General features: G+C 36.9%; 1 protein-coding gene across 1 annotated transcript in view; it reads right to left on the bottom strand.

Annotated features, from left to right (window-relative positions):
• The window catches only part of LOC104539492 (extended synaptotagmin-2-like), a 74,173-nt gene that overhangs the window by 12,492 nt on the left and 36,445 nt on the right, over positions 1–25,236 (bottom strand). Inside the window, exons 6-13 of the mRNA XM_010183027.1 lie at positions 25,057–25,146; positions 14,154–14,209; positions 9,597–9,717; positions 8,799–8,975; positions 8,316–8,398; positions 6,933–6,981; positions 6,179–6,268; positions 5,558–5,653 (exon numbers count right to left, since the gene is read on the bottom strand). Of these exons, the coding sequence (XP_010181329.1) occupies positions 5,558–5,653; positions 6,179–6,268; positions 6,933–6,981; positions 8,316–8,398; positions 8,799–8,975; positions 9,597–9,717; positions 14,154–14,209; positions 25,057–25,146 (762 nt within the window). The remainder of the gene's footprint in view (positions 1–5,557; positions 5,654–6,178; positions 6,269–6,932; positions 6,982–8,315; positions 8,399–8,798; positions 8,976–9,596; positions 9,718–14,153; positions 14,210–25,056; positions 25,147–25,236) is intronic.

Here is a 25,236-nt window from a genome sequence, read left to right as displayed (position 1 = left end):
CAATTAATTATTTGAAGGATTCTTTTTATGGGAGATATTACTATGCTAAAGGTATTGATAGGATTTAGATCATTATAAAAAACTGAATCACTGGAGTAGATTCAGCAGATGAACAATACAAACACTACATGCTAACTAGAATGGAGGTCTACTGCATTATTCAGTTGAATGAAGACACGCAAATACACTAGCAATAGGAATTTGAACTGATTTAGCAGGACAAAACCTCTGACTACTTTCCATTAATTAAACAAGTTTTAAAATTTTATTTTAAGAATAATATATTGCTCTTCAAGTGTCATATATAAAGTACAGAATGTTACAGAGAATTTGCCTTCAACTCGTAAGAAGTAATTTCAGGAAATTTTGAAATAAGAGGCTTTAAGTTAGTATACTTACAGCTGGCTTTTTCTTTGAGCACAAATTTTTGTTTCAAGGGAGAATTCTGCTTTAAAAGCTGTAGTGTGTGGCAACAAAAAAAATTGCATAGTGCCCTTTTAAAACATGCTGGTTTATGAACAGTAACTGATATTATTAATGCTCTGACAAAAGAAATGCCTTCCTGACATTCAAATGACGACTACTTCCATGCCATATTTATATGGGTGCAATGGCCGTCCTCTTTGGAAAAGTACCTTATTTTTTTCAGATTGTATCTGCAATTCATCAAGATCATTTTGAATCCTACATTGCCCCTCAACTTACTGGCCATCTTTCCTTCACATCTGTACCTGCATATTCTTTTTTCCCCCTATATTAATAATTCAAATAATTTTAAAATTCAAAAACAAACCTATGTGATTCAATTATAAAGGCAGGCAACCAATGATTCCTGGATATTGACCATATCTCAATTCCTCTGGAATCATAGCAAGGATAGGCCAAGAGGGACATCAGCTGGGGCAAATATGCTTAAGCCAGACTTCAGATTTCAAGGGAAGGAGCTGCAGGTCCATGAGGATGGTGCCTGAAAGGCTGGGCAGGAGGAGACTAGGAGAAGAAAAGGGAGGATTCAATATAAAAAGCGAGGAAAAGGTCTTGCCATGGGTGATAAAATTGCCTTTTGGTTCTGAATGTCTCTGCAGTTACAGGAAAAGGTGACAGGTATCCAAGAACTATATTGATAACGGACACAGTGGAATAAATCAGATTTCAGGCTACTGTTCTGTGACAGCCAGTGACAACTGCAGTAAATCCTAATAACAAACCCAGAAATTACACCACAACAAACAGATCCTAATTCAACATGCTTTGGAGTACAACTCCTTACATCTGTTGACTCACTAAGTCTTGCTTGGTGTTAAAATGAGGCTTTAGAAGTGTCTAAATCTGTGAGTGCGTCCTCAATTGATAAGCAGAGGACAGTCACTGATCTGTAAGAAATTATTTAAAATATGGATAATTTATATGTTATATAGACATCAATTTAAAGTTGTTATGAACTAATGATACCACAAAATGCGTGTTACTCACTTTCAGAAATTATACTAAGAACACTATTCATACTCCTTAACTTCAGATAAATCAGATTTAGATGGGTAAACGTCTAAATTAGGTATCATGAATCTAAGCTTGCCAGCAGACAATAAAACTGTGTAAAAATGAGCAGAACATTTGGATTTTTCCCTCCCTATATAAAGTGAGGTTCCATTTCAACACCCCTCCCTGCCCATAAGCAACTCGTCACATGTCAATTAGATATCTGAATTTGCAGGTATGAATGTTTGCATAATACCTCATGTTTAAAGATACCCTGAAAACAAGCTGCAGTTCTGTGACTGCTGAAGCTGTTGTCATCTCTGGGCTACTGCAGTCCTCTCCTTTTCTGGCCTCCGGCCATAAACCCTGTCCTCTTGCTGGCTGCAAGACTATAGCGCCCGTGAAACTGCAGAACAAGGCAGTTAACGCTGCTGCTGAAGGAAATCCAGACTTGGGTATCTTAAAATGGTTGCTGTCCCACTCTGACTCACAAATTGCTTTGAGGATTTGGGAAGTTTTGTCCTAAGCTTAAATAGACGCTGTTACATGTAGATGACATGTCCTAATGCAAAGACCCTAAAAGCCACAGAACCATCAGTGCTACCCTCTTTATAAAGCTTTTTAAAAAAATTATTTTTAGTAGATTTTTATTTTTAGATGTATCTAGTATTTTTATAACTAAAAGAAACATCAACATCTTATCAGCATTAATACCAAGATAACTGAACCATAGCTTATGAATGGCGTTTCTTATTCATTAAATTTTAACATGGTTTGGTAATGGATATAACTTTTTAAAAATGAACTACGCAAAAACGACCTGAAAGGACCAGAGCAAAGGGTTTTGTTGGGATCTGGGGGTACAAGGGGGGAAGGTGTTTTAAATCAAGGTTTATGATATCAGCAAAAAGTAGCCAGCCAGCAACAAATCTACCTGCACAGTCTACAGTGGCATACCCACCTCTCTCTGGCAAATGAGTTCTTATTCTGTATAGATTCTCATTCTTTTTGAAGATATCAAGGTTGTGTTTACAGATTTAAGTGTAAGATACTCAGAAGCTCATTAGTTTGTAATAATCTTGTAGCATTTCAAGCAAATTCAAGCAAAAAAAAAATTAATTGGTGGCTCACCCTAGCCTGGATTTTCCTGACTACAGACTAATATGAAAAAAAAAGAAAAGGAACTTGGGAATTTGCAAAACAAGGAGCATCATGGAGTGAAATAGAATTTACAAGGGAATTTATAGTTTGGGAAGCACAAAGAACCGCACCCATTTTTAAAGCAGTACTTGAACCAGTGTGGAGAGGTTGCAAGTTCTTACAAACATTGAGTGCATTACCTTTTAAAGAAACCACAGGGATGTTGGTTGTAGTATTTATTAGTTTCATTTCTTTGCAACAAAAGCCAGCAGTTCACCAGCACACAGTGTGCTAGTACAGTATGCATTTTATTTCTCAATGAATCAGCAATTTAAGTTAAATGTAAGAGCATTTGCAACAATCTTATCTTGGGTTTTTATCATAAAGTTAATTACTTACCCAATGATATGCTGATCAATGAAATTTAAGTAGCCTTTAAAATGCAATAAAAATAGCACAAAAACAATGCACACTTGTTGAAACCATGCAGCAAAACAAATTGCATGCTCTCATTCCACTAGAGTGAGTGGCTTTAGTAGCACTAATCCACACTCTGGCAGATAAAAGGCACAATACAAATAATACCAGAGAACTCACAAATAGTGCTCTATAGAGTGAGGTAGTGTTTTCACAAAAGACTAGTCCCGATGCTCTCCTCTCTTTTAAGTATCCACACCCAAAGTTTCCCTCGTAGATACTCTTAGGAAGATGGAAATGGAAGGAGAAAGCAGAGTGATGGGGTTGTGGCAGAATGAATGCATAAGCAGCATTACTACACAAAAAAGTTAAGGAAAACAGTCAAAGGATTCCAGAGAAAACAGCAGATAACAAAACGCAAGTAAATATTTGTCATTACAAATAGTTTAATCTGTTAAACGACTTTCTGTAGTGCAGCAAGGTGAGAAGTTTTTTGATTTTTATTTTTAATTCAATTATTCAAATATAATAGCCCACTTTCCCTGTTTACTCTTGGTAGTTTAGATTCAATATGGCAGAGCCAACTAAGTAAATCTAGAGACCAGCCTCCTACACCATTTCTATTTCACTTGAAATTTATTTCAGATAAATCATCCCGGTGTTTCAGAAATCCACAACTATGATGCATCTGAGCAAACGAAAAGCCTATGCTGGGGATTATCCATTATAACTTAAACAAAACAAGGCTGATGCCAAGTTTGAAAATGTACCAGTGATCAGCATTAACTTAAGAAATCCATTTTGAAGGTAATAAAAAGTACTTATTCATCTAGAAAATATTCCATCTGTAACATTAAAGTTGTGGACAAAAGTCTTCAAAACTATTAATAAGCATCAGTGTAATTTCAACAGACTTCATTCTCTTTGAACTTCTTGTTCTCCATAAATACAAGCAATCCAAAACAGAGATTAATTTTGCTATTACACTACATGACCTGTAACAGTGAATACAAACACAACATGAGAAGCAAGCAGACTTTCATGTTTAATCTTGTAGATGTTGTTTCACATTAGAATGAAATGGACATTAAAAAAAGCTGTATTCACTATAATTCACTGCAGTTTGTCTAGCAGTTGCATGACAGTATTTAAGTATTGCTTTTATAGCATTTATAGGAATCTTTTCAGTTCTCGCACATGAAGAAGTCTTCCCATTATATTTCCCCCCAACCCAACTGAGAAGCCTTTTTGTATCTGGTTTTGGACAATGTGAGTTTAATGCAGTATTGTATCATTCTATTGTTGTGCACTTGTAAGTGGAATTTAAGTGTTCAATGATCATGAGCTACATCTCTTTAGCTTTTAAAATAACCTATAAGTACTACTTTCAAATGCTGCTTTATAGACTCTGAAACAAACATGAAATCTCTAGTCAGTGATGTAAACTGTTTAGGCTACAAAGGCTTCATTTCTTACCACGCTTTGATACAGCATTTTCACTTAATTTGCAAAATGCATGCAAAAAAATCTGAGGCTTGAAAACTTTATTTGCCAATTAGTATTTGAGTCATCACTTCCAGAATTTCTCATCTAATAGCAATGCTGAAAAACAGCAAAACTCGGTGCTACACTTCACGTATCTATTTATAGTAGAGCTTACTTTATGACGTCTATCATTTACAACTAGGAACAGTGTTTACTAGTTTACTAACCTCCAATAAACTACAAAACAGTCTGTTCTTGTCATAAACAAGGGTAACAGAGCACTGGAACAGGCTGCCCAGAGAGGTTGTGGAGTCTTCTTCTCTGGAGACATTCAAAACCCACCTGGACGCCTTCCTGTGTAACCTCATCTGGGTGTTCCTGCTCTGGCAGGGGGATTGGACTGGATGATCTTTTGAGGTCCCTTCCAATCCCTAACGTTCTGTGATTCTGTGATAAACAAGGTATTTCACAGTCCCATAGTATAATCCATATAATAACAGAACCACTGATATTTTTGGTTTTGCAGAAGCAAATGAACACCACTTCAAATGACACCCTGACAGAAATCTCACACAAGTATTCTGCCGCTCTAACATCAATTGCAAGTATTCATTTCAATTATGAGGACTTCAGTACCTTCGTATCTACCACAGATACCCTAAACCAAAACAAGTAAGTTTACCTGAACTCAAGGAAGTGGACTTTTTCCCAGTTAGTTCCTTAAAATTCCCCATGCTGATCCCATACTATTTATGGAAAACACTGTGTAATAAAAACATGCAGCCTTTCAAGTCCAGGAAAGGAGCATTCTTTAAAGAAAGATCACACTGATTAAAGAGTAATGCTTTATTAAAAATAAATCTATAGCACTATACTATGAGAAATGTGGACCTTACATTACACGTTTTGAAACAAGTGTAGAAAACATGGCGTAATGTGTGTTAGTAAAGCAGTGTGCCATACCACCAAGCAAGACATGCTGGAATTTCGCAAGAGATACCCATGACAAAAGGGTATCCATCGGAATATAACTTACAGGCAGGTTTCTTGCTGAGTCCAAATAGAGAATAAGCAATGCAGAAGAAAGCCCATCATTGGCTTGGTCTTTATCAGCTCTAATGCTTGTTAGCACCTAAACCAAAAACATACTGTAAGCCTTTCTGAAAATCAAATACCACTATTATTTCTGTCCCATTCCTGAAAAACATTTTAAAAACATCTCCCAGAATGTGAACATTCACAAATACTACTTATGCTTCATAGTGTGCAAGTTTTCAAGACTCATATAGATATTTAAACCCCATTTTTATGTAAATTTCCACCCCACTTCCTAATTACTTCTTTTAGACTTGACAGATTATAATATTATATCCAACTTTATCTCCCAGGCTAATGAAATGTTAACTGATATTCTCAAACCATAATATTAAGAGAAAAGAAGAGGACGACAGAAGTTCTTTAAAATCCCATGTAACAAGCGTACATTGACAGTTATGACTGGCTTGAGATTTCTAAAGACAAACAAGTTGGAATAAAATTACAGGTTTACCCAAATTCACAACATAGAATTAAATTACTTGCATATTTAACAACAACACCACAAAACCCACCCCACAACAATTAAGATTAGGATAAAAGCAATGTGTTCCTTTAATACCTTGTCTAGATTTTCAGCAGTTGGCATCAATGTGAGCCATTCCAGTTTTAAATGCAATTTTCCTTTGGACACTTCATCCAAAGTAAACCACTAAAAGTTAAGCAGAGTAATGAGATATAATCTGACACCAAATACATGACTGCAATTGACTCTTCAAGACATTTAGGAAATGCTAATCTCTACTGGAAATCTCATAGAGCTGAAGTCTGCATAGCCTGAAAAGATCTGATTCACTGTTTAAAATGTCCTATTTCACACTAAGTATTACAATGCAGAATAACAAAATCAGCCACACAAACCTCTGTGTTATATAGTAAAAGTACTTTTAAAATATCAAAAAGAATTCTTTAAGTTCTGTAAAGATGTCCTGGAAATACAAATCCTGCATAACATTACTGTAAAATCTCTCTTACATATAGGACAAAAATTAGTCTACTAAGTCTATTAGTAGTTAAACCATGCAATTAACTATTCATCTGCCAGAAAAAGCTCTCACCAAATACATAAATTACTGTTTTTTTGCATTTACATACTAGTAATCTTAATATCCCAAGACAGAAGAAGAATGCCATTATTCTTCAGATTTCACCAATCCAGATATCCCTTAAACCCCTGTACTGATCAGGGAATGTATTTCTGTAGCATTAAGGTTATTCGTGCACATGCAGGAACTATCAGCAGAAAATAATAATACAAGAACGACTACATATACAACATATGGGGTTTTTTAAACCAAAACTTACTGAATACTTACCTCATCCAGAAGACGCTCCTTTTCAACTTCAATTAAATCTATCATCAAACTAGGGAAAAAAAAGAAAAGAAAACAATCCCCAATGAGTATTGTAGCCAAGAAGCAAAAAATCTAATACAGAACTCAAACCCCACCCTGTGCTTGCTGAGTATCCAGGCTTCCACTGAAATCAAAAGAGCAGAATACTGTTCTTTCAGCCCCTGAGAGGAAGAAGTAGGGACCAACATGGCTGAATGAAGATGAACGCAGGGTAACAGAAAACATGCCTATACTAAAGCCCATTTTGTAGCTACGAGGGCAACTGGCACAATATGGCTCACATACATATGACCAAACTCTCAAAACAGTGACCACATCCAAACTGCCCACTGGAAATAGCCCCTGGACATATGCTATGACAAAATTCATGCTTTGGCATTGTCTGGGAGAGTGCTAGTTCACACAAGCTAAAAATGTACCAAGGAATCTGCTAAAAATTAAACGGGGCAGACAACTGCATGCCAGCGCATGAACATTTTTCGTGGCTTTTTATTTTATTAGTATTGCTGTACACATTATGCCACTGTTCCCCCCCCACCACTTCAGTGTAAGATTAGGGAAGTGCAAAGAAAAGAAGCCTTTGTACTACCTACTTCTTTATTTTAATGAGAAGAGAAGTAGGTACTGTTGCTCCTGTTAAGAGAGAAGGAGCTGGAAAGATAAGGGAGTTCTACTCTGTATGGATAGCAATGGGAAGCTCCAAAACTCTGCAAGAAATAAAGGTGACAAATTACTGGAGAAAGAAGCTGACTGAAACCCTGAAATGTTTATGGGTAAACACTAAAGGTAGGCCTATGGAATCTAAGAGTGAGTAATGTTTGTGAAAGCATTACAGCAAAACCTTATTAAATAGTTAAGATCAGCTCTCAGAGATAAATAAACTGAGCTAGGCATTAAAAAAAAAAAACAACAGGAAGATGAAGAAGATACACAGTTACAAAGCTGTATTAACCTTGCCTGAAGAAATAATTAAGACTTAGTGCTTGCCTATGAACATTAAAGCAGGTAGGGTACAACTCTGAAAAAAAACCAAACCCAAACCCAAACACCTCACCCTTTTTTTTCCGGGTACACACAATACTTACCTTATTTTTTTTTTTAAATATGTAAACAAAGATGTGTATATACACACACAAGCACTTTCTTATATACATATATTTATATATATAAAGTAATTAGAGAACTATTTACTACCATAATTTTGAAAATATAATTAATTTATAAATCTAGTAATATATCAAAATTACAACTGAAATAAAATGCAAAAAGAAAAAACAAAACAACCTACATAAAAATATTTCAACTCTTTTCAGTACCTACAAACATATTCTCCATAACATTTACCTTCCCAGGAAGTCATCTTTATCTGGATCTTCATCAAAGAGCTCAATCTCTAGCTCCTGTCCTGGATGTTCATATACTAAGGCCTGGAAGTACAGTAAGATGGCACTGTCACTGGTAAAACTAACTGGCTTTGTTAAATGGCATAGTAACAGTAAAACATTGAACTGCAGTACCTTTGTATATTAAAACATATCAATAATCAAATGCTTTAAAAAAGGTGAAATTTAATGAGTAAAGCAAGTATAAGGGCTTTTCAGATGTGATTTGCTATTGTTGCTATTTGCTTTAAGAGACTACAATGCTTTTCAGAATTATTAATGCTTTGTCTAGGCAAAAAACAAGTATATACATCAATGGAGAATTTCTGTTTTGTTAAAGAACTTTGGGCTTTTAGGGGAATACATCAAGAAGCTCCTCGAGGAAGTCCCCAGGGTATCAGAAGACAACTTCACAGAACACACAAGATATTTTTATTGGTTATACCTCATAAACTTCATTCCATTTTGGATTGAGATTTTCTTTGATGACCTTGCTTTGGAAAATCTGGTTGCCCACACGAATGATTCCATAAGGATCTGACTTTCCTTTGACAATGCCTTTTAGGTAAGTATCTTTCCCCTCTAGGTCTTGAGCTTCAATGAAATGTATCCTTAGAACTCCCTAAAAAAGGAAAAGACAAGTTTATGCAGTAATCTGAAAGTTTCCACGTAATCACAATTTATGCAATACATTTTTCATAATTTCCATAGCAATTTCCTTAACATGAATGTTAGTTTGGACACACTGTAAATGGAATGATAACAATAATGATCCACATAAACAGCAGACCTAGCACTCAAGAGATTCCTGAAAAGAGAAACCTTCATCAACAATTAGAAACATATCAGTTATATCAAGAAATGGCACGCTACTGAAACCGTGTAGCAGTAAGTAGCAACAACTTTCAAGTGAAGAACACCAACAATAATTTGCAGTGATAATATAAAACATATGCTACCTAATTTTCAGTCTATGCAGTTGAACTGTATTTTAGCAAGTACTGTGTTTAACATTCTACCAAAACAAAAAAAATTCCTCTTGGTGTTATTATGAAACATTAACTCCACAGATATTATTTCTAAATTAATTCAATTATTTGAAGTGACTAGATTCACAATAACTTGTACTATTGCAATAACTGTATTTAGAAACTCACACAGATGTGTATAATCAGTGCTAGCAGTTACTACTACAGAAAAAAACTAGACACCAAATTATTAGTATTTGCAGAAACATATTTACCTTTGGTATAGGAAACCGCAGCTGAGCAATCTGCACTTCACTGACAAGGGGGACAGTAATTCTATTTGGAAGGACCAGGTAGTTGGATATTATATCCAGTATTATTGTATCTGATAAGCCACTGTTGGAAAAGATAATTCTCAGTTACTTCATGAGAATTAAACACGTTATGTCACCCTAATATACTCCTTTTGCTGCTTAATAACCTAAACAGAGAAAACATTTGCCTTTTGTGGGGATAGAGGGAGAAGACACATCTGGTTTTTTAAACACTTCTTTTTAAAATAAAGGATTCTTGCCAGAATGGCCACCAGGTGGAAGCAGCTGACCCCGAATAGCAGAAACCACAAAAATTATTAAACTGTCATTTCCCTGCCACCGCTAAGTTCCCCCCTCACCTCTGCTTTTTAAAGCCACCCAGGGTACAAGGCTGTTGCGTAAGTTTTCCTCCCTGCATTGAATATAACCAAGCAGATGTTAACTGTTGATCTACTTTTGTATTTCAACAATGGAAGTTTGGCTAACCACTCCTGTACTGTTATGAAACAAGTTGTCCTCCTGAGCTGAGAGGGCTGTCATTTAAAACAGAAACAGAAAGAAAACATGCCCTTGGCTGAGTAAAATATAGCCTAGGGAAGCAAAACAGGTTTTGTTCTGGCAAAAAGGGAGTGGCAGTACAATCACACTGGTAATGAACCGTTTGAAAAGCACAACCCCATACCCCACAGCCCCACCCCAAACACAGAAAATTATTTCCTAAACTAGGAGTTCACCCAGTTTGGGTCTGAACTGAAAACAAACCAGTGCGTTGTCAGACCAACACCACTGGTTACACACATTGCCTACGCTGGCCAAAAGGCCAAACTGGAGTGGTACAATTCACCATGGAAGACAAGTATCCAGCAAGATTTTAGGGGTATGCACAAAAGTCTGAGAGAAAATTATAAAAATACTTGAGATATTCTGAACTCCAGGTGCACTCTTGCTATAGCTGGTGGAGCTGCTTCAGGGGTGAAAGACTTCTCCTAAATACACTTTATGGTTCTTCCTTTACAGTCTTTATGAAATTAAGATGCAGATAATGTCTGATTACTTAGAACATTTTTCAGGTGAAGCATTTGTGTGTAAACATCTTGTAAAGTTTTTCTAAGACTGAACCTACAGTTGGGAGTAGCTCTGACTCAGCAGCTAGCATACAAACACCAAAGCTGCAGCAAAACGTAATACGTATTAGATTTTAATTTGGGAACAAAATTTGGCGGTGAGCAATAAACATATTATGGTAGACATAGGTAATAGAATTAACCCATTAAATACAATCTGGCCCATTTCAAATTCACACTGATCTCTCATGCCAGAAATCTGCAACCTGTACAGCCTGAATCCCCTTGGCTGCCCACTTCCACTGTAAATCCAGATGAACTACAATGCATTATACATCACAGCTGACTTTGTAATGGCATCCAGTGCAACAGGAACAGAAGAAACTCAAGAGTGCATCAAGATCAACAGACAGGTCTGTGCAGACCTATTTATTCTCTGGAAGAAGCAACAGTGGACAATTTAAGATACTGCTCAGAGGAAAAGTTTCCTCTCAACTTCTGAGAGTTAATTCACATCTGTCCTAAAGAGAAGTCTTCATTCCCATTCCTTTCTTGCAGAGCTTATCCAGTCATATTTACAAGATCTGCATTCTATATGAATACTGAGCCCTACAAATTTATAGTTTCAGTAATTCCTAAGAAAACTATTGCAAGATAAATATGTTAATTGAAAATAACTAGTTTCCTTTAGTCATGGTAACACACATTGGCTTTCAAACTTTCTCAGTTTAGTTTTGTTAAACATCAAAGTTTTCAACTTCTGTATGTTAAACTTTCTCTAAAATGACACAAGAAATTAGAACCCACTATTTTGTTAAGAGTTAACTTAAAACTGTAAGATAAATATCTCAAACAGTCTTAACATGAAAAGGGAAAAAAAAGGCTGAGTTGATGGTAACTACACAAGCAACAGTCATACAAAATACAAGCTTGATGCTATATCTCCAGTAGGGAGATCAAAGAAGTTTGTTTTGTTCATGCTTTTGTTAGCATCCCTGCCTGGCAAGAAGAAAAAGCTCCGCCTTTATGCTCAGTAAAGTGCATTCCTTAAGAACAGATGAGTAATGGAGAAAACTACCTGACCTAGGTGAGAGAAAGCAAACAAGCAGTGCAAGAGAGGCAATGGTACCAGAGCTGCCATGAAAGAAAGGTTATCGTGCTCTTTTCTAGTATTTAGTTAAGATCACATACATTATAAAATAAGCCATAAGCACAAATAAACCTATCCTATCAAAAGGTTCAGAGATTGATTAATGTTCAAATGGAGCTAAAGGATATCTTAAATAAAAGAAAGAAACAGCCTAAAGTACAACAGAGTCCAGTGACTTGGAGGGTTCACAATAATTTCTACTAAGACCAAACCCCAACTCTGTGATTCCCAAGTTCAGTCTCACAGTTTTATCCCACCACAAATGCTTGAATTTCACTAAAATATCTAAGAAAAGAATAAGGAAAATTAAGTCATTGATTCTAAGTACAATTACTTTTTCAGTTCACAAGAATGAGAGAAGTGTGAAACACTTCAGATAGTCCATTATAGGAAATGCCTTCAAAAGCTCAATTTCATTGCAGAAAAATAATTAGCAGTTACCTGTTCTGTTGCATTGCTCTCTATTTAGTTCTACTTTTTAGTAACAGAATAAGCTGCTATATATTTTTCCTGCATCGTCTTTACTCACGCTGCAGAGACAGCACATCTCTGACTGCATAGAATATTTTTACTATATCTCAAGTAGCAGTAACAGAATTCATCTTCCCATCATTATCCATATCCCCTCCTGTCAATACCTGAGTTTTCTCACAGCTTGGCTCCTCCTCAATCCTCATTTTAATTCTACTCCTCCATAAGCTGTACTAATGGTGGAATATGAATTACTTTTGTATGAAATGCAGAAATTCTTTTAGCAGAAGACATTTGCAGAGTACAAATAAGTAGTTTAGTGTGCAGCCAACAGCCATAGGACGAAAAATGTACCTGTGGCAGCAGCAATCTCTTGTTCATCATTGTTTGTAACAACTACAGTATGTCAAGCTGTCTGCCAAAATATACAATCTATCTGTATAGATAAGAGAAACAAATACAGCACTGAAGAAATCTCTTGGCAAGGCAGAGCATGAGTCACCTCAGTTACTATAGAAACTATACCATGGCACCATTATATGCATATGTGGCCAAGCTCAGTTGCTCTGGAAACCATAAACTTGAGATACTTAGCGAGACTTTGTTTACATCTGAGGTTTTGTGTTTGCAGTCAGGCAAATATGTAGCATGATACGAATCTCAGGAGCCTAGCAAGCTTAAGTACCAAATATAAGTTTATTAGTGTTATGTCAAAAAGATCAAATTATTACTCAGGAGGTGTATTTTGGAAGCCATTTTCTCACTTATCAAGAAAACCTCTTTCCTCAGAAGCAGTCTTAAGCAGGCTTGAAAGCATAAGCAATTCTTGCAGCCATTAACCTACTTAATGCAAGCTCTAATTTCAAACTGTTCAACTGGGATTCCACGCAATGGCTTCACACATCGAAGTAAAGCAAAAACCATTGCAGTAACACAATCGAGCACTAAAGAATTAACTTAATACCTAAATTCAAACTCTTGTTTTTAACAATAAAAAATAATTCCAGAGTCAGCCAGCTCTTGAGAGGATGGGATCCAATAAAAGGACTAGTCACAAAATCCAAGTGTGTATCAGATCTACCATTATCCCCTTAGCCATTGTCTCAATATTAAAAAGCCCCCTGGGTAACTATTACAACTTGATAATTTTGAATGTATTAATGGAGTTAACCTTATCAAGATTGCAATGATTCAAAGCAGCTTAGTTTTCAGCTCTACTTCTGCTTTTTAATTTGGGGTTTTATCATGTGCTATTTTGAAAAGCTCTGAATAAGCCAAGCATTTTTTTCTATCTATATATTGTCAATATTTTTGTACTCCATTTGATCATCACAAAATAAACTGAAAGCTTCAAAAGTAAGTACTTGAAAAGAACAGAAAGTTTATTAAATTTGATTACTGTCTTAAGGTATTTCTAACTACCTTTACACAGGCAACTAGAGATGTATCAGCACACAAAGCCATGTCCCAATATGTTGTGAACCTACTGGTGCAAAAAATAAGGCTCTGTCTTTCTGCTGTCCTAGGAGATGGCAGATAGGAAAGTCACAAGATTCTGGAAATCTGGAAAGACTGAGAACACTAAAAAAAGCAGATTAAAAATTATCTTCTCAAAATGTTTTTAACATGACCTACTAGATGTGCTTTTGATGTACTTTCACTTGTAGTGAAATCACTACCTTCTGCAGATTGAGCAACTTCGTATAATTCTAAATTAAGAGATAACTGCTCAGAGTCATTTAACCTAAAATTATTTAGCTGATGGTCTTCAGACTTTCTGGGGTTTATTGGGGTGGAGGAATATCAAGCAAACACTGCTTTACATATACTCACTTCAGTCCCGGAACATCCAGAAGATTGGTCAGGCCAGTCCAATTAATTTCCAAAAGCTGTGAATTACAGAGAAAAGAGGGAGAAAGAAAAAATATAAAGTGACTTTGAATTCACAACACTGAAGAAATAAACTTAATCACTACAGATTCTGATCAGAGGAGGGTTAATAACCAGTATCCTGGGTTTTTGTTTGTTTTGGTGGTTGTTTTTTTTTAACAGAAAACCAAAATCTCTTTCACTCTAAATAATTTTTAGCCACAGACTTTAAAATAGAGCTATAAAAACAACTCACCATCTTCTTATCCACCGTTCCACACACACACAGAAATACACAGATGCACACTCCAATACAGGTATGTAAATATTATCTGCTACATACAACCAATATCAAATGATGAAATGTAGTTGTACTTTCTGGAGAAATATTTTTCTATTCACCATAAAGCTGTTATAGATGAAGTGTCACCAACATGAATTTGCAAAATATAATAAGTTGATGATGAATGCCATTTGAGACCAGGAAAATAAGAGATCTGGATGATATGAAGTGTCACCAATGGAAAAAAATGAAGGGCTAGGATTAAGAAGGTAGAAGGAGGACGTGACAACAGCTTTCAGACACAGAGGAGGCTGTTTTCAATGATAAGGGGACAAATCCATTCTACCACTGATGCAGTAAAGAAGAAAAGCATCAACAGGGTTAAGAGTAGAAGCAAGAAAAATCTTCAGCAATAATTAATAGGGATAACTCATTGCTAGACCAATTGAAATTTTCCTTCATTGAAAAATCTTTACAGAATCTTAGACATACAAATGCTATAAAGGTACTTTTCCTGTTTCAGGGCTGTAGGCATTAACAATTAGCTTTTAATGTAATTTCCAATTCTATAATCTTCTAAATAACAAAACTAACAGAACCAAGTTTCCTTATCTCTCTTCTCATTGAAAACTTTATATTAACTGCATAGAAGTTATTTGAATATAAGTAACAAACAAATCCAAATCCACCCGCTACTGCCATGCTTCCAAATCCAACTAAGCCAATCTAAGAATAACACCATGAAAAAAAGTTAAAAGGATTTTGAGATTCCTTAGTTACGAAACTAATTGTGGCGGTTCAATTAAATTCTGAAACAAAACAAATCTCTACAAGAACGTATGTTGCATTTTTCCACAAACAGGCAAGAATAATCACCCTACTTTCATTTTCTATTAAAAAACCCAGCACATACCATTCTTTTATAAAGGATCTATTAATAGTTTAATTAGTTACTTCCTTTGTGACTACTTCAACTAAGACATAATACATTTACTTACATAAGGAGCACTGTTAATATACTTTTGTAATGGTGGCAAAATATTTCAACAATATTACCTATGAAGCACCTAGCCTACCTGTAACAAATAATTATGCAGAAAAAAATCATTATCCTTTCAACAGAAAAGGCAGTAAAATTTAATAAGTGACTATTCCAAAACAAAAGGCAAGACATACCATGGGATGTACCGCAAGAATCTACATGAGCCAGCAACACACCCTTGCCACAACGGCAGCTAACGCTGTCCTGGACTGCATTAGGCAAAGCATTGCAGCAGGCTGAGGGAAGTGATCCTTCCCTGCTACTCAGCACTGATGAGGCCACATCTGGAGTGTTGTGTCCAGTTCTGGGCTCCTCAGTACATGGATGCACTGGAGAGAGTCCAACAAAAGGCCACAAGGATGATCAAGGAACTGGAGCATCTCTCCTTTGAGGAAAGGCTGAGAAAGCTGGGGCTGATTAGCCTGGAGAAGAGAAAGCTCAGGGGGATCTTACTGATGTCTATAAATACCTGAAAGGAGCGTGCCAAAAAGATGGAGATGGCCCCAGTGACAGAACCAGAAGGAATGGGCACAAACTGAAACACAGGAAGTTCTCTTGGAACATTGGGAAACACTTTTCACTGTGAGGGTGACTGAGCACTGGCACAGGTTGCCCAGAGTGGTTGTGGAGTCTCCACCTTTGGAGGTACTCAGAAGCCATCTGGATGTGGTCCTGGCCAAGCTGCTCTAGCTGGCTCTGCTTGAGCAAGGGGGTTAGACAAGATGACTTCCAGAGGTCCCTGTCAACCTCAACTATTCTACGTGAAAATATTACAACAGAAAACAAACATTTGGTCCCATCCAGGGAATAAGATTTGTGTCTTCCTAACTACATCAGTCCGAAAGGTGAATAAACCTACAGACTTCAACAGAATGCTTAAAATTCAGCACTTTCCCTGCTGATATCCATTCAGAAAATTGCTGCAAAGGTTTTTCTTAGCCTCCTTCTTTTACTGTAGTACACTCCTGTGCCTGCATAGGCAGGACAGAGACAGAAACAGAGACTCCTCGCATACATGCATCTAACTTAAACTCCAGTAGGTGATTGAACAAAGCTCTCTCTCTACCTCCATCAACCAAAAGGAGTCCAATGGAGATGAGCAATATTTCAGTGTTTAGAAACCAATGAGCTTAGAACAAAATAATTATAAATTTATACAGTTCATTACAGTTTTTCCGTTTGTTTCGTTTAAATGCAATTTTCTAAAGCCTTCAGAATATTTCTTTCCCATACTCTGAAAGAATGAATGAAAGTCAAAGAAATTTTTCATTCTGTCATTACAGCATAGACAGAAGAGCTCTCAGAATGACAGATAAACCTCATGGTTCAGTTCCATTAAATTAATTTTCTTACTTCACTTAATTTTCTATTGTGTGGGTTAAAATGCAGTAAACAAATTTCTGCCCGTTTCTTATTACATTTAATTATGCCTTTGCATCCACCCCCTTCCCCTTGCCATTTACAACAGACAATAGGTCAGGATGGCAGATGGGGGCCTCTGTTCCCAGCAGCAGAGTCCCTCAGCACTACCACTTGCCACTTCTCTCTGGTGCTTCAGTGTAGCTCAGGCATTGCTCCCAGGCCCTCCCTCCTCTGCTACACTGGTCCGTACAATCTGTTCCACAGTTGCAAATCTGCAGGTGGGGTAGGAGTCATCTTCCTTGTGCCAGAAAACCTCTAGCTTTCCCCATCGTGAGAGAATCCCATCCAGTGGTGGTCTGTATCTTAAGGTGTTCATACCTGTATCCCATATTTAACAGTTTTACATACTGACGTTTTCAGAATAAATAGAAAATGAGAAAAATTTTGCATTTCTTTTTGACTTTTTTTCCTGCTGTGTTTAGTATATTGCATACAGCACTGAACATGGCAAAGTCCTGCGCTGTCTCCTAAACAGACTTAACTGAATTAAGCAACATAATGAATGTTGCAATTCAGCATTGAGAAACATCTCCTACACTAGACTGAAACATATATCATAGTGGTTTCTGTATTAACTGCCACAACCCAAAACAAAACAAAGAACAACCTACAAGATACCACTGAGAACTGGCTTTCAATTTATGTGACCAAAAAGCATTTCAAAAGGTTGCAACACAGCATATGAAACACATACAGTGCTTATGGCACAACCTCACTATCAATACTTTGATTATTACATGCCTTTCTTGAAAATAAGGCTACAAATTCATTCTGTCATTAGTCCTTGGACCATAGAGTACGTAAAAAATATTTACTTAAAGAAACAATAAAAAAGTTAGTGCTACTAAGAGTGGCCATTTAGACAAGACATGCAATTAGTATCTATAATATTAGAAACTTCTATTCGTCCACTTATTGTACAGGAATAAATACAGAGGTCAATTTCAGAAATGTTACAGACAAATCCTTTTCCATTCAAAGTTGGAGCTAAGAAATTAAAAAACATTACCAAGGCTAAGCACTTTACAGATTAGAAGAGCTTTGCAAATAAATCTTAAGCCATAAAATGTTTTGGAAGAAATACAAGCCTTTAAACTCCTGGCATAAATCAAGTTTTGACTACTTGGGCTTTGAAGGCAAGTTCTACTTGCAGACAAGATTTGCTACATTTGCCCATCACAGTTGTTCCTTTCCAGTTCTCCTGGAGGAATGCAGCAGCAGTGAAGGACACAGATATCCCTGCAGTAACACACACTCTCTAACCTTAGTCTACAGATATTAGTGACAGATGCTTTTTTCTCTTTAAGTTTTTTTTGGTTTTTGGGTTTCCCCCCCCCCCCCACCTTCCTCTCAATGAAGTTGTTTCCAATCTGCATTTTTGGCTTCCAAACTTCATCAGACTTCAGTGTAAGATACACCTTTTGTAATGTAAGAACAATTTTCCAAAATGCAACACCAGGTTCAGGCAAGAAAAAGCTTATACCTGCAGTAGTATGGAAATAGCACTGACAGCAGACAAACCCATAGTAGAGAGAGACTAAAGCAGTCAGATCTACAGTATTGCTTGGTATGAAAGAGGGAGCCCTCCCAGCCAGAGTCCAGTCAGATAACATGGATTTTCATTCTACATTTTGGGCATTACCAAGCCATGACTTGCTGGAGAAGGAAAAGACCCCCAACCTCGTGGTTCTGACAGCAAGTTGAAGTGATGCCACCACCCTATCCAACTGAAGAGCCCTATGGAGAAAAGGGAGCAAGCAAAAGACTGCCAGCTGATGAATCATTTTTGAAGCACTGAATAGAAAAAATTCCATACTTAAAAAAAAAAAAAAAGGTTTTGGCCTATATATCTCCAAAATAGCTCAACAATATCATTTCCTTCTCTGTCACCACTTCAAGCAACGCATAATGCTCTTGGTTTAGCTAAATTCAGGGAATGGCAGCTGGTTCTTTGCGGCAGAACTAACAGGGCACTTGGAAAGACTGCGCTCAGGATTTGTCACCGAGTGACACTGTGCCAGGAGCCAGAAACAATTTGATGTCTTTCCACAACACACTGCAACAGAGAGAGATGATGTGCCTTGCAGAGACAGTTAGCAGCCAGCTCACTGGCCTAGAGCAAGATTTGAGACACCAGTTACACTTTCCGATGAAGCAGTGCGTGTGTCATGTTACTCAAATCTCTTTCCGTTCTTCCACTGCTCAGAGCAGTGTGAAAACAATGTTTCCTGCCTGAAAACCAAGAAATTTGTGCCTCATCAAGGCTCTGTACTGAGAACTAATGCAACACATGCTGAAGTGTACTCATACCAAGACACGAATCCTTCTTACTCCTGTAAACATTCTGTTGTGTAAGCTGGAGGAAAGGGAAAGGAACATAAAATCTTCGTGTGGGGAACCACTGATTGTCCAACATCATTGACAACTAAAAACTGATTAGAGATCTTTATACTCATAGGATACAGTGACCCTGTTACTGCACCTACTGTTCCACTAACAAAACACATCTACATTTAAATGCGGACTTGGTCCAAAGTTCATACATATGGGCTGTCCTAGGCTTACTGGTTTAGGCCCTGAGCTGGTGGTAAAGGTAGCCAGAGCAGTACTTTCCTTCCTTATATCTTTTATGCATAGTACGTGAGACTATCAAGATTGTTTTAAAAAAAGTCCTCAAACCCACGAACACTGGAATTCACCTACACAACATAGTGGCAGAAGCATCATGAAAAGAGGAGTTTCCAAAGCTTATTCCAGAGAGAGCCTGCAGAAAACAGAAGTGGAAACTTCCCATAGATTCTTTCTATGTAAGAAACGGAGAGAGTTGGTTACACATAATGCTTATTAATCATCTGGAAAAGTGAAGGGAGCTGGAAAACAAAACAAAAAATTTGCCAATTACCATGCAGCTTTTTCTGTTTCTAAAGACTGTGAAAAAAGTCCAGAGTATCTAACATTCAAGGCATGTATTTTAGTGTTGATAAAGCAAAATAATCACAGAATCACAGAATGGTTGGGGTTGGATGGCATCTCTGGAGAGCCTCTAGTCCAACCCTACTGACAAAGCAGGTTCACCTGCTAATTCAAATGAATGAATACACATTATTCAAATTCACTGCTGGGGAAACACCCATGCAGATGTCACAGTAAAGACAAAGCTCTACTTCAATCTGTTACTACATTAATGAGTTTGATAAATCATTAATAAATCATTAATAATTATTAATAAATAAGATGCAACACAACAAGTGTCAGGATGAGTAAGTAGTAGAGACAAGAATAATTCTGATGTTCATATATGTTTAAAGAAACAGCAATGAAACAATCTCTCTAAAACTCTGTGAAGTTCAGCAGCCTGTGAAGCTGGGATTTTAGCTACGAGGAAAAATGAGGAAGACAGAATTGACAGGACAGACTTATTCACCTTTTGTTATAAGGCAAGAAACAGAATATTGTAAAGATGTGACTTACACTTCCATTTATTACTATGTGCAATACTAAAAAACAAGTCCAGCAAGCAGTGGCCCTTTAAAACTTCCTAGTACAACATACTACTGAAGATAATAGACAAGTAGGAGACATTTTTAGAAGTTAATGGTGTAACTGAACTTTGACTCTGCTGAACAGAGCAGCAGTAAAAGCTCAGTTCATTTTTTCTACTCTGTTCAGTCATGGAATTATCTTGGTGGTGTGGCATGCAAGCAGGACTGAGTACTGCCTTCAGTTCTGCACCAAAATTCACTTTTATGGTATTCACAATGTATGCTTTTGTGATTTCTTCTGCACTGCATCAAAAGAGTTTAAAAAAACATACATACCCCTGCAGCCTATAAGAAAAGGTAGGCTAAAAACTCACGGACAATTTTAAACATTTGGTGTTCCCAATACCCTGCATGCCTTTACAAAGGGAAAAAGATGTACTGGTATGTATCATACACAGGGCCATTACAGAAGTTCATAGCAGCACAAAAGGCAGCCTCTCAACACTGCCAGCCTTGTGGCTTTATTTGGCTGCCATAAGCACTACTAATTCTCAGAAGAGAAGCCACAAAGTATTTTTAAATGCTGATGAACAACTTCCTGCTAATCAAGTTATAGAAGTAAAAGATTTCTGCAGGACAAATTTAATGCCTGCTACAGGGCATGATTATAGAATTCCATGGGTAAGTTGTGTTTCTTCTCAGAAATTTATTGTAAGAAGGGGACTAACATGCCCTCTTCTGTTACTTGTGAACGGTCACACAGATATATAGTACAATTTGTCTGTTTGTAAAGCGAAGCCCATTACCACTACAATGCTAAAATGCTAACATTATTGTAATAATAGGTAACATTATCCAGTGTATTTCCCCAGTAAACATATAAATAAACTCAGCCTTTCAAACAAAGTTTGACTATACAATACCACAGAAAGTAGAAATCACACCAGTTTTCATCATTGCTACAGGAAACACACCATATCTCAAACTGTATTTGACACTAGTAAGTTTTTAAGTTATAACTGTCTAAAGATTAAAGTGAGGCAATTGCTACAGACGTAAGATGTATAGTTGTGGAGGTAAGAGATAGAGCAGGCAAGTTTTTGAGCTAAGGTGACCAGAAGAAGTATCACAGTTGGTCTTACAAAAATCCAGTGTATGTGGCTATTCTCCATAGCATCCACTACTCAAAGCTGATTCCCTCTATTTTCTACTGCTTTCTACCTTTCTACCAGTCCTCAATTTCTGTTAAACCTTCACACTAGTGCTGATACTCTCCTGACTCCTTAGTGAGCCAGCTCAAAATGCTAAAATACATCTGAAGGCCAGGAAACCAGTCACTTCTTGTTGTGTTTAATATTCTGCCAGCTTATTTATGTCCCTTAACTGGCTTCCTTCAGGAACAGAAACTGGAACACTGGTTGCAATAGAGACAGTAACACTGAATGGGAGAGTACAGGGAGAGAAAAATATGGTATTCTGGAAGTACCAACTGTGATGGCCCTTAAAACATCCCATAAGCTATCAAAACTAAAAATTTTTTAAAAAGTTATAGCAAATTGTAAGTATACAAAGTAACAGCGCAAATCACTCAATTTATAAACAACAAGACTAATTCTTAACAAATATTGTTATAACATTACCTCTGCTTTAGAATTTATCCACATGTCCCACAAACCCCTTTAAAAGAGGTTAAAAATTTTTGAAACAAAGATTCTGACAGTCTTATACATTCTGAAGGCATTTTTTGTCAACTAAAAGCAAACTGAAACAACATCCTTCTGTATTCTGCATAACCACTTCATGGTTTTTTCCCAGCCATTTCACTGCAACTCCTTTTGAGTCTAATTTTCAACAGTACTGATAATTTTGAAAGTCACATACAGCACTGAATTTTCAAATGGCAGTCAATATTAAATGAAACTAAACCAGTATTAAATAACTCACAACTACAGAACAGAATCTATCTGTAAAGTGAGTAGAGGGACAGCAGTGCTCATGTCAGCAGGTGGAGGGCAAAACTGTGAATATAAAAATGAGAGCTTTGGAAGAGTTGCCTACTTTTCCTGGAAGGCACCCTGTTTTCCAGTCATTTGGTTTATTTACAACAATAGTATTGATATTTTCATGTGCCTGATTTGCAGTGGTATGTTTGGTTTTTTTTTTAAAAAGAGAAAAGGGTTGGGTTAGGATACGCCTTTACTATTAAGTAGCCACTAAACAAGCTTTTGAAAATTACCACTTTGCAGTACAGCCATAAGCCATATGCACTTCTATAACTGAACCAAAAATCAAAATAATTATGTAGTACTTTGTTCTAAAAGTTAAAGGTAACTACATTTAGAGAAGCAGACTATATGGTTAATTTATATGTTAACATAATGAGAAGTAAGGCAAAAAAACCTTACAAACCCTTACTATTTGCACAGTGCTAACCTCTCTCCAGCATTGAAGCTCAGAGATTTAAAAGAGTACTTCAAAACATCAGAATGCACATATTTCTCTCTCTTAGAATCTCTTACCTATTTGGACGTATTTTATAAGATGATGAAACTTTTAGCACCTTCATCACAATAGTAACAACGAAATACAGTATTTAAGAAGTTTCATACAAAGTAAGAACTCTCACAGCACCAAAAACTTAATGCATTACTCAGAAATACAAGACTGGTAAACTCATTAAACAAGTATGTTCGGAACTATTAATTTAGGCAGCGTTGCCTTATATGGTCATTAAGGCCAGCAAACAGATGCTACAGAGCAAGAGGAATTGTTGCCAGTTACTTTAGACTGGAAAATATGAGAACAAAATCTGATGCTAGCTGCCAACTAATTCCTTTTCTCTGTTAACAAAAATATTGAAGGTTTCCTTGGCTGCAGGCGCTTGCTCTCTAATAAGAGGGCAGAATTTGGTTACTGCTATAATAAGCATTATTTTACATTTTTCTGCAGAAGTTAGAAAAAAATAAATACCAAGAAGACACACTGCAGTGGAGAGAGAAGTCTGCTTGGAAAAAAACCTAAACATTCATGTGTAACTGTCAAAATTATGGACTAACTTGATTCAAAGATACACTGAACAATTTGCCCTTAAGGTTACTCAGACCTTGACTACTAGATTAGTTTTTAAATAAAAGGAGGGTGAAAAATACTTTTAATATTTTTGTAACTGAATACTTTTGGGGATAGGTTGACTTCTTAGTTATCATACTCCAGTCTATTTCCCATGTTCTTTGTCCTACTAATCAACCAGACCCCTAATAAAGTGCCATGGGGGTAGGAATAAAGGCAAAATTACTCAAGACAAATTCTTTTGCAGAGTGATGTGTTCAGAAAGCTGCTGACCACAAATGAGAGATGCTTCATTTGATATATTTTCAGTTTATTGTCTCAGGTGCAAGCTGTTCGAGTTAAGCACTTAGCAAATCCGTGGCACTTAGAATGGATCAGGGACAGAAAGGACTGGACACAGGTACCAGAGCTAAAAGCTGACTGGAGAAGTATCTGAAAGTACCAGAAATGTAAATTCAAATGCTACCAGAGTACAATGCTGGGAGTGGGAAACTGAGGAAGCATCAGAACTGCTCACAAGCACTGCTGCTGCTCTCTCCCTCCCTATCCCCTGCCAGCTTCCCTACATCTCCCCTAAAAAACAAAGCAGCAGGAGCTGCAGGAGATGCCCCACAAAAGCCGTCCAGACTCTGCATCAGGTCACAGCTCTGGCACCGAGCGTGCCAGGAAAATGGTTTCTGCAGGAAGAGTGCACACTGGTTTCTTTCTCAGTGCACAAAACTGAACTTAAGAGAGACTACACAAACCACATCGACAACACAAAGAAAGGCCATTCTTAATCCTGTAGAAAAAAGATGTAAAGTCTGTGTCCACGCATCTAAACTCTCCTCCCCGCTCCTCAAAAAGAGAGTGTTTGCATTTAACGTGTTTATTGGATGGTCCCTCTAACGAGCTGGGCACTGTACCAAGTCTGGAAATTGCTTGGGAGAACAGCAAATAGCAAAATAATACCAGAGAGTATGCTAACTACACAGTGCAGACTACCACAAGGCAGCGTCCAGTCCTTGTCATGGCCCTGCTTAGTTTGTTAGCACAAACATGAACGTTAACAGATGCCCTACACTCACACTGCTCAGCCAGAGGGTAAAAATGAGACTGACATCTCCTCATGTTCAGACTCACTTCAAAGAAATGTGTGGAAATCCACATTTGGTTCATCTCAACATATTTTCCCAACCCTTTCCAAGTAAGAGCAATGACATGTTATCAGTTTTGCATGAACTATTTCACCTTTTTAAAAATGTTCCCTAAATAGTCCACAATATATTTCCAAATTCTTACATGTTTTACTTAGATTTAAGTCTACATTCCCTCTACCCAAGCACAGATGGCTTCTGTAGACAGATGAAACAAGCCACATAAATGACACAAGTGACACTAAGTTTTTCCTAGGCCATACTATAAACACCCATACAAACCTATCTAACTTTTGCACGATTCTTCTGGCAAAGTTTAATCAAATGGTACTAATTTCTCAAATTCCTTTCTTTGGCTGCTTAATTTTTGATCCACTGTTTTCTGACTACTGTCATCAGCAGTCTAGAGAGCAGACACAGACAAAGTACTTACAGGTTTCCTAAGGAAAAAAAGGGACAGTGCTCCAATTAGGGGCATGTCTCCAATTAGCGGTTCCAGGATAACCCTCATAGTGCCATGGATCTGTGGAAGCAGAGGAAGAAAAGGCAATGGAATTCACTTAGTTCAAGTTTTAAATGAAATTTATTCACTGGCAATGCTCACACTTCTAAT

Source organism: Mesitornis unicolor, unplaced genomic scaffold (genome assembly GCF_000695765.1).
Source record: "Mesitornis unicolor isolate BGI_N332 unplaced genomic scaffold, ASM69576v1 scaffold43044, whole genome shotgun sequence".
Classification (NCBI taxonomy): Eukaryota; Metazoa; Chordata; class Aves; order Mesitornithiformes; family Mesitornithidae; genus Mesitornis; species Mesitornis unicolor.
The sequence above is the reverse complement of the archived record's forward strand: the minus strand, read 5'-3'. Positions and strand labels throughout refer to the sequence as shown.